Source organism: Stegodyphus dumicola, chromosome 4, assembly GCF_044657685.1.
Source record: "Stegodyphus dumicola isolate Sdum_Otavi_A_Nest chromosome 4, ASM4465768v1".
NCBI classification, from domain to species: Eukaryota; Metazoa; Arthropoda; class Arachnida; order Araneae; family Eresidae; genus Stegodyphus; species Stegodyphus dumicola.
Window position 1 is genome coordinate 255796849 of NC_140771.1, and position 16312 is coordinate 255813160.

The 16312-nt window shown below is 33.7% G+C and overlaps 1 protein-coding gene across 2 annotated transcripts in view; it reads right to left on the reverse strand.

The window, feature by feature from the left end:
- The window catches only part of Spg7 (SPG7 matrix AAA peptidase subunit, paraplegin), a 92740-nt gene that overhangs the window by 2252 nt on the left and 74176 nt on the right, over positions 1-16312 (reverse strand). For both annotated transcript variants that reach the window (XM_085816235.1, XM_035375990.2), the window contains 2 exons: positions 14006-14078; positions 1226-1392 (listed from right to left, as the gene is read on the reverse strand). In XM_085816235.1, the coding sequence (XP_085672361.1) occupies positions 1226-1392; positions 14006-14078 (240 nt within the window). The remainder of the gene's footprint in view (positions 1-1225; positions 1393-14005; positions 14079-16312) is intronic.

A 16312-nucleotide genomic window follows, 5' to 3' on the forward strand; every position in this document is an offset into this window, starting at 1 on the left:
ATGAACCTGAATACCATAAAATCCTGCTAGAGGTGATTAATTAAAATTTCACTCTTCAATAGCAATAATATCAGGCAAAAAGTATCTTTGCCACATCATTTTGCATGGATATTGTTAATTAATTACTGATGATAAATTCAACATATGCTGTATACAATTATATATACTTAGTTCCCTTTCAAATTTGATTTTTTATTCTCTAATAAAATCCAATGTTTTTCTAAGATTTTGCAAGATACAGTGAACCCTCTCATAATATGCCCACTACTGAAAGTGACTAGCATTTCTGACTATTTAAATCAACATCAGTAATGAATATCACTTCTCACAGATGATCACCACACCTAGAAAAATAAAAATCATTCATTTTTTGGACAGTCTGGTATTTGAAAGTCTCTTAGACTGGTATTTTGGACAGCCTCCTTAGAGGTGGCTCACAGTATTATTCAGCTATTACAATAAAGTAAATTGCATTAAAATCTAATAATAGCAATAAATTTTTATTCTATATATTATTTAAAAAAAACGGGGGCTAAGAACAGTTTTATATTTATTGTTCTAGCTCAGCAAATTTTAAATTGCTTTTTCATGTCTCAAAAGTTCAACTTAGGATATATATTAGGCTTATATATGGCATTTTTTCTAACATATGTGTTATTACCCCCCCTCCAAAAAAAACTGATTTTTTTCTGGAATAACATGCTAAATGTTTTTCCATAATTCAATTCTGTGCCTCAAATTATGCATAAATATTAATTTTGTAACAATTGTACAAGTCATTTTGGAGATATTTGTGTTTATAATTTGATGATACTTTTCAATCTTGCAAAAAATACACTTGGTGAACTTGCAATTAATTGGGACTTATCTCTTAAATAAATCACCATGTGCTAAAATCTTCAATAAATCACCATGTGCTAAAATCTTTTGGAACTTTAAAACATAAGTTATTAATCTGCATTTTAAATGTGAAATTTTTACAATTTAAGAAAAGAATACTGATTTTTTTTTAAGTTTCATATAGTTAAGATGGCAAATATATTTAAAAGATTTTCTAGAATAAAACTTGATACTTATGACTGACAGCCATTTTGAAGATTTAGAATTTGAATTTAATAGATGATTTAAAAATATCAGTATGTCAAATGAGAGAAATGACAAATGAAATCTTCACATATAAAAATATTTGCACACTTCAACTATCCAACGAATGATCTGAACTTACTTCATCCATTGTACGAGCTAAACGCTTACTGTATGGTTTCTTCCCCACAAAATTATCTGTTTCTTCTTCAGCTGGAAATGAGAGAGGTCCAATGACATCATTCATTCCATATTGCTTTATCTGAGCATAAGCCATTTTTGTTACTTTTTTCAGATCATCTTGGGCTCCTGCATTTAGATATAATAAATACTCAATGTCCAGTAAATACAGTAAAATTATATTGATGCTTCTAATGCATAAAATGATTCCTCCAATTTCAGGCGAGCATAGCACCATACCCGAATGAAAATGCTTGAGCATACACCAGCTTAAGCATTTTCAGTGCTCCAGTGCAGTACAAGTACATAAAATACAAGTACAGTGCATAAAATAAACTCAGTAGAAATTCAAAAGTAATTCATAAAAACTATTACAGAATTTCTTATGAATATTAAAAGTATTCACTTCCCCCCAAAATACAATCTATTATTGGTGGGAGAGGATAATCTGACAGTAAACCCATTTTACAGTTTTATTTTATGTTTCAAAATATTTAATAAAATAAATATTAAGCTTTATACTTCAATGATCATTTTGATGATGCTACAAAAATCTGGGAACCCCAATTGAAAATCAAAATATTAAATACATTAAACACTTGTTTTATAAAAGGGTTTTTAATACCAATAATTATAGAAATGTTTAATAAGCTATATTTTTAATACATTTCTCTTAATAAAGCAAAATGATATTTTTATACTGAGCTAAGATTTATTTTTAACGTGAAGGCTAGGAACTTTTTTCTAGACTATTTACACTGGGTTCAAGAATTGTAATCATAAATCATCTTTCTTCCAAATTCAGCATATTTTACTGCTAAATAAGTGCTTTAAGAATGACTAAATCTAGCTTCAACTACATGTAAAGAATATTAAAACCATTGAAACACAGATATACTGTAATGCAAATTTTAGGATATTAGTTTACCTTAGGTGGGCCAAGGTAAGCCGAACCGATATAAGTGCACATGTAGATGACAAGCCTACATGATAAAATGTCACACAAAAAATGCCCACATGTGTAAAGTTCATAAAGTGAAATTATGATTTCTGAAAATCTGCAGTTAATGATTAAAATTATTAAATGTGAGGTTTTCAAGCTGCAATGCTATTAAGTTATGTAAAAGTTAAATTAGTTTAAAATAATTGTATTTGTAATCTTGCTTTTAATTCATCATTATAATAGCTATTCTGAATAAACAAATATTTTCAGAATCAGAGAAGTACTCAAATGTTTTCCTTGAAATAAAAGCTTAACTCTGTTATTAAAAAATGAGCAATTTATCTGTTTTATTTAAATAAAAATGGATTTAACTGATGATATAGCTCAGTGATCTCAAACTCAGACTGCATGTGAGCTATGTGCACTACCTGAAAGCAAGCGATATGTTTTTTAACAAAATTTCAAACAAAACTTGTAACAAAATGTAATAACAGCCAAATATTGAATTTTTGGATTGACATTTATTTCACATAATTCTAATATGCTGATTTAACAATTAAATAAGTTACTTTTAACATAAACTTAAAATAAACAAATTATGAAAACCTCTCTGGTGGAGCAAAACTTGAGAATAAATAATGACAACCTACTCAATTTAACGTATGTATTAAAATTTTTATCCACACATGCAAGAAAAATACATATTGTTGTGTATAAATAATTAAAAATTTTCCTATTTTGTAATACAGCTTGACATTTCTTAGCATTTCGAGTCTGATAGCGTTTTTATCCTTGGAGAAAAACTACTAGAAAATATCTTCACTATGGATTGTAGAAGTCCATTGATGAATTGGACTAGTGCAAAAAAATACACTTCCAAATAAAGTGATTATTTTTAGTGCAAAAATTTGCAATAGAAGATATTTAACTTTTGAAAAAGTCCAAACAAAAATTAATCAGATATGTATATTCAAATCTTTGAAGATTTATATCACACTGTAAATTAATTAGTTTTTAAAGATTAGTAAATTAATTAGTTTATTTCAAAGCAGGAGACAGGAAAAATGAGCAATGCCCTCACTGGGACATGAACCACGGGCCTCTCAAATGCGCGCCGAGCGCGCTGACCACTACAATACAAAGGCATGCTAAGAAGGCGGGAGAAATACCTTATAAGTTCCATTTATAGATTTTCCTGTTCATTACTCACATCCATTTTTAGTGGTAATGAAAATAATTTAAAACTGGACTCCAAATCATTCAATTCCTTAAATCTACCTTCAATTTCTTTTCATAATAATAATATTTATATTGCTTATTGAGATTTTTTGATAGGAATAATAAGGTGGGATTTACAAAGTAGGAATATGTGTAAAAGGTTTTGATTTCAGTTGTGTTTCCCCCATTTGCAATTTAATTTAAAATATTTTAAAAGTTTTAACAGAAAATACATTTCAGTGGTAAGTTTATCCTTTACGTGCAGCTCTTTATTCAGAATATTTAAATGGCCGGTTAAATCAATAAGAAATGCTAAATCCATGTATCATTATGTAGCTGGTTAATGGTTTTACATTTTTTTTTTTTGCATTTGTTTTTTTATTTATTACATTGAAAAATCATTTTAATACAGCTTCTTCACTTAGCCATTTGATCTCATTATAAAAAATCATTTCTCCATACTGTTGCGTGCGTACGGGTTCGTTATGAAATGAATGCACAAGTCCGATGAAAAAATGAACAAAAATTTATTATTATCACAACAGAAATGCTTAAATTTTCTCAAATCATCATGCAGTATCACAATATCTCACAGTAGTTATCTTTTAACTACTTAAATGTACAATAGAACGTAATTCAAAACAGCTAAAGAACACTAATCCGCGAATTCGCTATAATCAACAACGGCAGTTTTCTAAACAACAACAAACTAAGCAACTACTACTAAGTGAGATGTTTTCCTCCTTTTATAAGCTTTTAAAATCACGCGCTAGAATTTTCCAGTACTTTGTCGAAATCAAAAAGAGATATTTATTTATTTAACGCACGCGCTCTTGTATTTTTAATTTTTCCGGCTTAGCTTTCTTTTAATATTCATTACGCGCTGCACTGCGCGAGAAATAAAACCATTTAATTTATAATTGAACTAACATTAGCTTTTTAAATACCAAATTCGTAACACTGCCCCCTTCCCAAGGACTGCACGTCCCGGGCAGTACAATCCCTGGACAGGAAGCTAAACTTACAACTGTGGCATAAATGCAACTGAGGCATAAACATTACATTACAATATCAAACAATATAAACAATAAATGCAATAACTAACTTAAACAAATCAAATGCTATCAAATACTAAATACAAAACAAATACTAAATACAAATCAAATACTAAATACACATTTATAAACAAAAAGGACCATGGTCTGATATTATTTACAATTATTTACATTACGTACTATGGCCATAGTAATGAGCTAACCTGTCGTAATGAACGACTTTAGGTTTAGAGTTCGAAGACTTACGAATCCGAACCACGATGTCATTCAGCCTTTTTAGGACTGTATACAGGCCATCCCAAGGTGACTGTAATTTCGGACAAAGTCCTTTCCGTCGAGTCGGATTCCACAACCACACCTTGTCTCCTTCGTGGAACTGATGTTCAGTAGCTCTTGTGTCGTAGCGGGTCTTCATCTTCTTCGTCGCCAAGTTGACATGCTCTCATGCAAAGTTGTGCATCACTTCAAACCGGGCCTGGAGATCTTGAATATATTCCTCAGACGATGAAGGAGCATCCGGAGGGCGGCCAAACAATAGATCACAAGGCAGATGAAGGTCTGTGATGGAGAATAGCCGGTAGTCTCGTGTACAGCACTGCGGTAAGCCAGTAAAAAGAGTGGTAATTTCTTGTCCCAATCCTGTTGGTTTCTGTAAACCACTAATGAGAGGTTATTAAGGATGGTTCGATTGAACCTCTCTACCATGCCGTCCGACTGGGGATGCAATGGCGTCGTTTGAGTTTTGTCAATGCCGAGTAGTTTGCATAGTTCTTTGATTACTGCCGAGGCAAAATTCCTTCCCTGATCGGAATGTAACTGAAGAGGCACTCCAAACCTGGAAATCCAGTGCTGTATCATTACCTCAGTTACTGTGACAGCCTCTTGATCAGGAATAGGATAAGCTTCAGGCCACTTGGTGAAGTAATTAATGACAACGAGTATGTATTTGTTGCCATCAGCAGTTCGTGGCAGAGGTCCCAGGATGTCAAAGGCGATACGTTCAAAAGGCGCCCCTACGTTGTAACGTTGCAGCTTGCCTCGGCTGCGTCTCCTCGGTCCTTTCCGACCTGCACAGTCATCGCAAGATCGGCACCACTTTTGCACGTCATCCTTTGCATTATTCCAGTAAAAGCGCTCACAAACTCTCTGCAAGGTCTTCATTATTCCAAAGTGACCTCCAGTAGGGGTGCTATGTAACTCTTTAAGGACATCAGGAATGTGGGATCTTGAAAGTATAAGTTGCCATCGGAACGTCTTCCCATCATCCGATTCGAATTTCCGGTATAAGACGCCGTTTCGAATGTGAAGTGAATCCCAGAGTGCCCAATATTGTTTGGTTGTAGGACTACAGATAGAAATGTCCTGCCAGGTAGGTTTTCTGTTTGATGACTCCATTAAATCAATTATGGGTTTAATGTCGCAGTCTTCCAGCTGGTCTTTCCTGACTTCATCATCACTCCACGGTTCTCGATCAGCCGATGTTGATGTTGTAATTTGTCTTGCGACCGGAGTCAGCAGCTCGTATTTCGCTTCCACCCTGGAACAATATCGGCAGCTTTCTTGGCAAGGTCTTCTAGACAGGGCGTCGGCGTTTCCGTGTGATGATCCCTTACGTTGACGGATAGTGATGTCATATTCTTGGAGTCTCCGTATCCACCTGGTTATTTGACCCTCAGGATTCTTGAAATTTAAAAGCCAGGTCAATGATGCATGATCGGTGCGGAACAGGAATTTTCTGCCGTATAGATACTGATGGAACTGTTCTACAGCTTTGACTATGGCAAGCAACTCTTTCCTGGTGACACAATAATTCCTCTCCGGTTTAGACAGGCACTTGCTCCAGTATGCCACTACACGTTCTTGGCCGTCTATTTCTTGGGACAAAACAGCACCAACACTTTCATTACTCGCGTCGGTGTCGAGAATAAATGGTCGGTCAAGCTGAGGATACGTCAGGATTGGAGCAGATGTTAAAGCCTCCTTTAAGTTGTTAAATGCATCCTCGCATTCTTTTGTCCACAAGAACTTTTCGTTGCTCTCTGTCAGCTTGTGTAGGGGTCTTGCGATGGAAGAAAAGTCCTTCACGAATTTCCTATAGTAGGTGCAAAGCCCTAGGAAGCTTCTCAGCTGATGGACATTTTCGGGACGTTTCCAGGATTTAACGGCTGATACCTTTTCAGGATCCATGCGCACACCTTCTGCAGAGATGACATGTCGCAGGTAAGTCACTTCCTTTTGGAACAATTTGCATTTAGCGGGACTCAGCTTCAGATTGGCTTCTTTCAGTTTCTGAAGCACCTTCCTAAGATTTTCTAAATGTTCCTCAAAACTCTTTCCGACGATGATGATGTCATCCAGGTATATGAGGCAGGCTTCGTAGCAAAGGCCTTTCAAAACAGTTTCCATAAGACGTTCGAATACTGCCGGCGCATTACACAGTCCAAACGGCATCACCTTGAATTGCCAAAGCCCTTGTCCCGTAGTAAATGCCGTCTTTTCTCGGTCTTCAGGCTGTATTTCTACCTGCCAATACCCACTCTTTAAATCAAGTGTTGAGAACCACTTGCTGCCAGAAAGAGTGTCTAGAATGTCGTCAATTCTAGGAAGAGGGTAACTGTCTTTCTTCGTAACCTCATTCAACTGGCGATAGTCGACGCAAAATCTTGTTGAGCCGTCTTTCTTTTTGACTAGGACAATGGGAGATGCCCATGGACTTCCTGAAGGCTCGATGACATCGCCTTCTTCCATATCTTTTAACAGTGTTTGTACCTCTTCCTGTTTAGCAAACGGTAGACGTCTTGGATGTTGCTTGATCGGGGGATGATCGCCGGTATCTATTCTATGTTGTGTCAAACTAGTTCGACCCACGTCAGAAGACGAGCGGAAGAAAACAACTTGAAGATCTTTCATGACGCGATCAGCAGCATTCATCTCTTTATCGTTTAATTGCGCATTCTGCAATAACTCCGATTTAATTCTCTCTGAGGACACGGATTCTTGGATGTTACTCTTTCTTTCAACGGTGGTTACTGGAGTACATGCTGCAACCACTTCAACTTTCTTAATAATTCTCCCCTTCTCAGTTACATTGGCGACTCTCACCGGGATAACCGTTCTGGATAGGTCGACGAGTGTTGAGGCTACTAGTACTCCTTTTGGGCTATTACAGTTATTGGGATATTCTATGATGCCGTAGCGGAAATTTCTGTTTTCGGCTATGGATCCAGGAAGTAAAATTTCTGTTCTTGCCGGTATTGTGATATTGTCTTGTGCTATGATTTTATGGACAGATTTAACTTCATCATTGACTCCAAATAACGCTATGTCCTCAGATGTAGAATGCAATTCGTTATTTTTAAAGTCCAAGAAAAAATTGTATTTCCTTAGAAAGTCCAATCCGAGTATGCAAGAATCAGTGATCTCTGCTACATATGCCGTGTGATGGTAAGCGGCACTTCCAAACGTGATGTTAGCATTTACTTTTCCATCGATGTTGATCTTCTCACCGGACACAGTCTGTAGGGTAACGCAGGGCGGCGTCCAGATAAGTTTGCTTCCCAGTTGTTGAGCCAAATCTTTTCGGATGATGGTAATGTTGGCTCCTGTATCTATCGTCATATTGCAGGGAACTCCATTAATATGTCCTATTATGAAAAGTCCATTACTGCCGCCTCTCACTGCAGAAATCTGAAGCGCTTTAAACTGGTGCTTTTCATGATCTGGCAACCTCCGCCCCGCGAGATGGCCACTAATTAGTTTGCCTGCTGTTTGTTAGGAGCGGTCTTAGCATCCGTGCCCTGGGGTGTTCTGCAGTTTCGTCGGATGTGTCCTTCAGCACCGCAGTTCCAGCACTTTACGGTCGGTTTCTTGTCACCAATATTCTGTCTCAAGGCGTTCAGTTGTCTAGTTAAATCGTCTAGACGAGCAGTGACTTGATCCCCTGGCTCCTGGACTTGAGCAGCTCTGACTGGATGGCGGTCTCGACGGGTGGCTTGCTGGGCTGCCTCAAATTTCATGGCATACACTAAAGCGCTTTTCAGATCTTTAACATCCGCCATTCGCAGTGCTTTCTGTATTTCAGGGTCCCGGATGCCATCGATGAAATATTGCAGGGACAGGATTTCCCTTGTTTCTGTCGGGCACTCCGAAAAGGCGTGATGTGACAGCCTTTCAACATCCATGGCGAGCTCCTGAAGCGTTTCGGTGAGCTTCTGTTGACGAGATTTTAATTGGAGCCTGCTGTAGTCTTTTAAACATTTCTCGCCAAAGCGCAGCTCCAATGCGCCGGACAGAGCTTCGAAGTCAAGTCTTTGGTTTTCTGGAAGTGTCTGCAGGATATCCGCTGCGTCTGCTCTCAGAGAAGCGGCGAGATGACAGGCCTTAGTTTGGGAATCCCATCCATTCGCATCTGCCACGATAGAAAATTGTGTCTTATACACCTGCCAGGAGGTCTTCTCATCATATGTGGATAGCTTCAGAGGTGGACGAGCAGGCATTGGTAAGAATTTAAAATCATCACTCCTGCTCCCTGCCGACGCTACGAATTTCTTTAAAGTATCCATTTCTTTGGCAACTGCAGAAACTCTCATCAATTTGTTGTTCGATTTGGTGTTGGACGGCACAAACTCTTCCTTCAATTCGTTCCTCCACAGCAGAAACTCTCCCTTCTATATGTTCTTTTACAGAAGAAACTCTTTCTTCTATTTCTTCTTTCACCGAAGAAACTCTTTCTTCAATATGATCTTTTACGGAAGAAACTTTTTCTTCAATATGTCCAACTTTATTTTCAACTGCGTCAATTCTGCCTTCCATAGCTTCAAATTTATTTTCTATTATGCAAGTAATTTCTCTTTTCATTTCTTCTTGACCAGCTTGAACGGCTTTCATTTCGTCCTTAACGGATTCCTGGCCCAATTTCATTTCTTCCTTAACGGATTCCTGGCCCAATTTCATTTCCTCTTTAATTTCTTCTTTAAATGAGGCAAAGCTGATATTAACTGCCTTAATTGCTCTTCCATCGCTCTTGTTATTGGCATTCAAACCCCACTTCTGACACCAAAAATTGTACGGGTTCGTTATGAAATGAATGCACAAGTCCGATGAAAAATGAACAAAAATTTATTATTATCACAACAGAAATGCTTAAATTTTCTCAAATTATCATGCAGTATCACAATATCTCACAGTAGTTATCTTTTAACTACTTAAATGTACAATAGAACGTAATTCAAAACAGCTAAAGAACGCTAATCCGCGAATTCGCTATAATCAACAACGGCAGTTTTCTAAACAACAACAAACAAAGCAACTACTACTAACTGAGATGTTTTCCTCCTTTTATAAGCTTTTAAAATCACGCGCTAGAATTTTCCAGTACTTTCTCGAAATCAAAAAGAGATATTTATTTATTTAACGCACGCGCTCTTGTATTTTTAATTTTTCCGGCTTAGCTTTCTTTTAATATTCGTTACGCGCTGCACTGCGCGAGAAATAAAACCATTTAATTTATAATTGAACTAACATTAGCTTTTTAAATACCAAATTCATAACAATACTTACTTTCAATTTCTTTAAACGCTACAACAAATTCTCGATGATTCACATCTTATCCACTGATAAAAAATTTACTACTTTAATTACCACTTCCATAGTATCATCCATTTTCAAACTTTTGGTACACAGAACATCTTACTGAATGATGCAATGTACAGCACAAAACATATTCCAAACATTTTCTTCTTTTACCATATTTCTTAATTTTATCCATACTTCATTTTTTTACTAACCACAGCAGCTGTACCATCACTTGCAAATCCAACCATTTTATCCCAACTTCATTTGTACAGAGGATGTTTGTGTATTTTTAGAATGGTTTTAATAAAGAATTGAAAAAAAAAAAAAAAAAAAAAGAGAGAGAGAGAGAGAGCAAATGATTTCTTTGGAATTAAAATTTCTGTTAACAGCTTATTATTTGAAATGAGAAATATTTTCTGCTACTTTTAAATTTATTCTTCTTTCAAAACACCACATATAAACGAGCTGTGGGATAAAGAATATGTTTTTGCACTTTCCAAAGAGAAATGTTGAAAAATATTGTGAAATGGATGATTTTAAAATTTCAAAGTGCAAAATAAGCAAAAATTTTGTGAAATGAATGGTATTAAAATTTCTAAGAGCAAAAGAATCAACCTTATGGACTGAAAAAGAAAAAAATGTCAATCATTACTTCTACACAATTGGAAGGGGGGAAATATATATATATATATAAAAAAAAAAAAAAAAAAAAAAAAAAAAAAAAAAAAACCATGAAATCCGCTGATGCAGAAATCAGTTGCAGTCTTTAAATATATATGTAGCTATAATAAATAAATATAAACCGAGATTTACAACTTAAAAAAGCAGAAAAACCGTAATGTTCAGCAGCTTTTGCCGAGGCATGTAACTCAATGCAGAACAACTTGTAGAATTCTGTATGAAAACTATTTAGGAAGCGATAAATGGAAATACATTGTGATCCTTGATGAAGCATGGGTTTGCATAATGACTGCACCAAAAAATATCTGTTTATTATTGAAAAAGAAGAGAAAAACTATACAAACCTGGTTTTGTTACTGCAAAGTTCAGTAAGAGATTTATGACTGCTGCAGGATTCTCTTACAGTGGGAAATTTAAAATAAGAAGAGTGGGAGAAAATGTTAAAATTAGTTCAATGAAAGTTTCACATCCAATATTTACAGAAGAAACACCATTTCTTTATCCCCAGCGACTTTCAAAGAATGAAACTTCATTAAAGCAACAAATCACACTTTGAAATGTACCACTGCATTTCTTGAAAAAAATGAAGACTGATACAGACATATACTACATATAAACTGATACAACATATATATGTTTTCAAGATATTCTTGCAAAATCCCCTGACATTTCACTTACAGATTATTGTGCCTTTGGTCTCTTGAAAAGAGCTCTTGCTAAGCACAAGATTGACATGATTGATGGACTCTGGAAAGCAGTGGAAAAGGAATGGAAATCAAAACCCCTGGAAATTTTTAAAGAGAACTTTCTAAATTAATTTTAAATATAATATTCCTGAACTCACTCTAAACATGTGTAAACACCCTCTGTATTTATCTACTGCAGTTTTATTAAAAATATTCTGTGCCATCTTTTATAGGAATTATTTCCAGAAATTCCTCAACTACAGTAAGACCCCGCTTAACGCTGTTTCGTTTAGCGCTGTTTCGGTTTAGCGCTCTTTTATTTCAACCCGGGGATTCCACGAAATCGCTCGCAGCATACGGGGATTCCCCGAAATATTAGGCAGCGATAGGTTTCAAATACGTATCCGAAAGAGTGTACTTGTATTTCTTGTTTGGTGCGGTATTGTACAGACATATTTTGAAGGGGTAAATGTGGAAGATGTCGAAGAAATAATTCAAGAAGCAGCGGCTAGTCTTTCTAATGATGAGCTCAAGGAATTAACTGAACAAGAAGAAAACAAAAATGTTGACAGCAGTGATTCAGAAGAAGAGCAAAAAGAACTTTCGATGGCGTTTGTAAAAAGGAGTTTGTCTACCATAACTGAAATAATGGATCAATTCATTGAAAATGATCCGAATTTTGACAGGAGCTCGAAAGTAAGGCGTGGTGTTTGAAATGCTCTATCCGTTTATGAAGAACTTTTAAGAGAACAACGGAAAAGAAAAAGGCAAACAACATTAGATGCTTTTGTCACAAAAAGGCAGAACACTGAAAACGCGGAAGGCTAACTAAATATGACTGACTTGGAATTTTATTTGTTTTTTTTTTTAAGAATATTCGTTTTGTTATTTATATTTTGTTTTTATTTTTGCAAGAAATAATAATGTGGTATTAATTTGGGCTTTAAGAAATAAATGTTTGGTTTTATTTTTATTAAAAAAACATACTTTTTAAATTTAATACCTAACCGATTTCCTAGCCATCTTCCCCTAACCCAATATTTACATGTAAAGATAGCCTCGTTTAGCGCTGTTTCGCATCACGCTCTACTTTGATGGAACGTATCCCTCGCGTTAAGCGGGGTCTTACTGTACTTCTTATTCATCAGTAACATTTCGTATAAAAATGGCAAGCTGTGCTCTATCGGTGATGTCAGTACTTTCATCAACTGCTGTTGAGAATGCTACAAAATTTATAATTTTTTTCAATTAACTGACACCATACATCACTAGAGATTGCATTAATATGTTCTGCTACTGTGATGGCTGAAAAATTAATATTTTTAAATAATTGTTTTTGTCAGAACAAAGATGTTCAACAGATTTAATCAAACATTCTTTAATGAGTTCACCATCATTAAATGGTTTTGATCTTTGAGCAATGATGTGCATGAGAGCAAAACTTGTATGAAGAGTTTGCTTCAGTGGATTTCTCTGCCATTATAAAAACATTTTGTTGTCGTAAGACAGATTTTTTAAAAGTGTGAATTTTCTTCCCTCAGTTTCCCTACCTACATTTCAAATTTTTTTATAATGTTTTATAATGACGATGTAAGTTGTACTCTTATTACTGATATTCTCTCATTATAAATAAAGCACACAATTTTATAAAGCACAATATTACAAAAGTACATAATTTCCAATTTATCCTGAAAGAAACTTTCTCCTTTGTCACTTTTCTTTACCTTTGTTACCACTGTTTGTTACCACATAATGAGCTAAATCATTATATAATTTCTTTGCATTCCATAATTTTTATTGTATCTAAAACATAGATCATTCGACAGGAACAGCTGATTAAATTAGTGTCACAAATAAAAGTAATACATTAAGTTTGTCATTAAAATCATTAAATATTTCTATGAAATTACAGCAGTTGGAATCTGTGAAATACTAGTTGAATGCATTAAAACCATTATATATTTTTTCTTTTTTATAATAACTAATATTTTTAAGCTGATCATACAAATGGCTAGCTTTACTTCTAAGTTTGTTACATTAACTTCAGTATGCACAATTTTTTTCAGAATTGAAATAATTTATAATAAAGCAATAACTATTTTCTAAACATAATATATTCCATTCATTACATACTCTTTATAATTTTATAGAGCTCATGGAAAGCTTATTTAAGATTTTAATATAATACTAAACATTATATATAAATATGATAGAAACTGAAATAAAACACATTATTTTAAGAATTTTAATTTTAATTCTTTTGTCTAAAATGAAAACATTTAGGAAGTTGTTATTTTCTGCATGCATATGCATATAAGCAACTTTCCATCCTTTTTTGCATGTGCTTTCTTCCTCAAATCCCCCCTCCCCTCCCAACTGCCATTTTTTGCATAAGTCTATTTATGTCAATTTCCACTGCCTGACAGAAGTTTTATAGTGCACTTTCATTTTATTTAGTTATTTATTTATTTTTTCATTTGTATTTCAGTCCTGCAAATATCTTATTGAAGAAGATAGACATAATTATGATAATGTTCTCATTTTAGACAACAATGAAGAATATCATATTTGAGAACAAAACTTACCTGTGCTTATGTGATTAAAAACAATTGTCTCAGCCACTCGTCCTCCTAATGCCATACACATTTTTTCAAAAAGCTATAAAAATATTTTTTTTAAGTAATTAGCATAAGAAAGTTAAAAACAAGAAATTGTAAAACAACCATTTCATACACCAATTATCATCCAGTTACATATAAATGAATAAATCTGCCACTTTACACTCTTTTTAGATGAAATTTTAAAAATAGAACTATATGGAACATTTCTTAATTCAAAATGCAGCATTACAGAGAAAAGAGATATCAATACCATACTTACTGGGAAAATATATGGACAAAGAATGATTTGATTAAAATTATAGCCCCAGCTAATTTTAAAATTCGTAAATAGAATTTTCTTTAATCAGTATTAATAGGACGTCTAAATTAATTTATGATGTCTTGAACAATTTTGATTACGTGGAATGTTTTTGTTTTCTCGCCTATTTTAGCATTAAAAAAAAGTTTTTTCATATATGCTTTTATTTATTTATTTATTTATTTTTATAATTTTGAATTTTTTTTACTGAAAGCTTTCATGTAACCAAAATTTCTCTGAACTTGAACTATGGATCTATGAAAAATTGTTCAAGTGTTATTTATTTGTATAATCATTTTAAACATCCTACAGGTTCAAATCAAGTACAAACTGTTATAAATTTCTGAAAATATCTTATGCTATTTGACCTAATTGTGGATTTTGTACATTGCTGAAATATTATGGATTGTTCTGTTAATTTATTTAATTTTGCATTTTAGGCAAGAATTTTAAAGTATACTTTTGTGCAATCAAATTTGTAGCCATGTGTTTTGCATCTAAACACTTATTTCTTGTAATATAGAACTGTAGAACTCGTGTTTCTGAATCCAATAATGTTAAAATTGTAAAAATAACTCATGTAGAACTTTGACATAGCCAGAAATTCTCCTGACGAGCTTTGATGACAAGTTTTATCAAGTTGGCATTATTTGACAGTTTTTTTCCAACTTGGCAACATTTTAGAAGTTTCAGGAAAATGCAACAACAATTTATCTGAAATTTTATAACAGCATTTTTCTGAAACTTTCAGAAGACTGAGCAACACTAGAATTAACTAGCAATTCTGAGTTAACTAGCAATTCTGAATTAACTAGCAATCAGTTACTAGTTAACTCTGTAGCACTGGTTTAACACCATTACTATACTCGAGATACATCAGAAAGTCATTCAAGAAAAACACAGCTTCAATACACAATTCAAAACTAAACTTTATTTAATATTCCAAAGGTAAAAATGCATCTTGCAAGAGGCTAAATACACTCTTCTGTAAAAAAATCTAAGCACCAAGAAGGACTTTTGGGATCGTGACGAAATTTGGTATACAGAAACATCTTGATCGAACATTCAAATGATCAAAGTTTCAAGGCAAATGAACGGGAATTGCAATCATAACATGCATTTCTAGTGCACAATTCACAAAGTATAAAACTAGTAACAGAGGCGGAAAATTTATCTTTTTTTGTTGCTGCCATTGTAATTCCGTAAAGAAGCAACCAAAGATACCAGCCATTACGATGATATTGAAGACCTTACAGACAACTAAATGACTTCGAATGTGGTCGCATTGTAAGGTTGCTTGAAGCTGGGTGGTCATATCGAGCAATAGGCTGCTCATAAATAAGATAAACCCATAAATAAGATACTACTACTTCTAATAAACATATAAACTTCACCAAAGATAGCAGCTAAAAAAAGTATACAGAAAACAGTTTTAGTATTTTATTATTTATTTATATAATATTTTTATTTACTTTTAGTATTAGTTTCAAATTTGTATTTCATCTTATTCTAAGTCTGTTGAAGAAAAAGGATAACATTTTGAAACTTTTCACCTACAGAAAAGTTATATTGACAAGATGTTCGGTTAATATATCCTTTTGAACTGCTGTTGTGCTTTTAGATGCATAAAATTAAATGTCACTTATTTCATTTCAACACAAATATCTGAAAATATACTTTGAATATTATTATTAAATGAAAGAAAAACCACCCCAAATTTTCATTGTTGCTTACTTTTCTTTCATGAAAAATAAATTTTAAAAAATATTCAGATAAAAAACATTAATTCTGGAATATTCCATACTTTTCAAGCTACGTATCACAATACTAAAAAATTCCATATTATTAACAAATAAAAAAAATTAATGTTCACTGTAAACAAGTTTGAAAATTAGCTCTTAATGTTATCACAAGGATAATAATCTAAGAAATATAAAAATTTTCAGCTATTTAGAATATTTACAATAGCAATT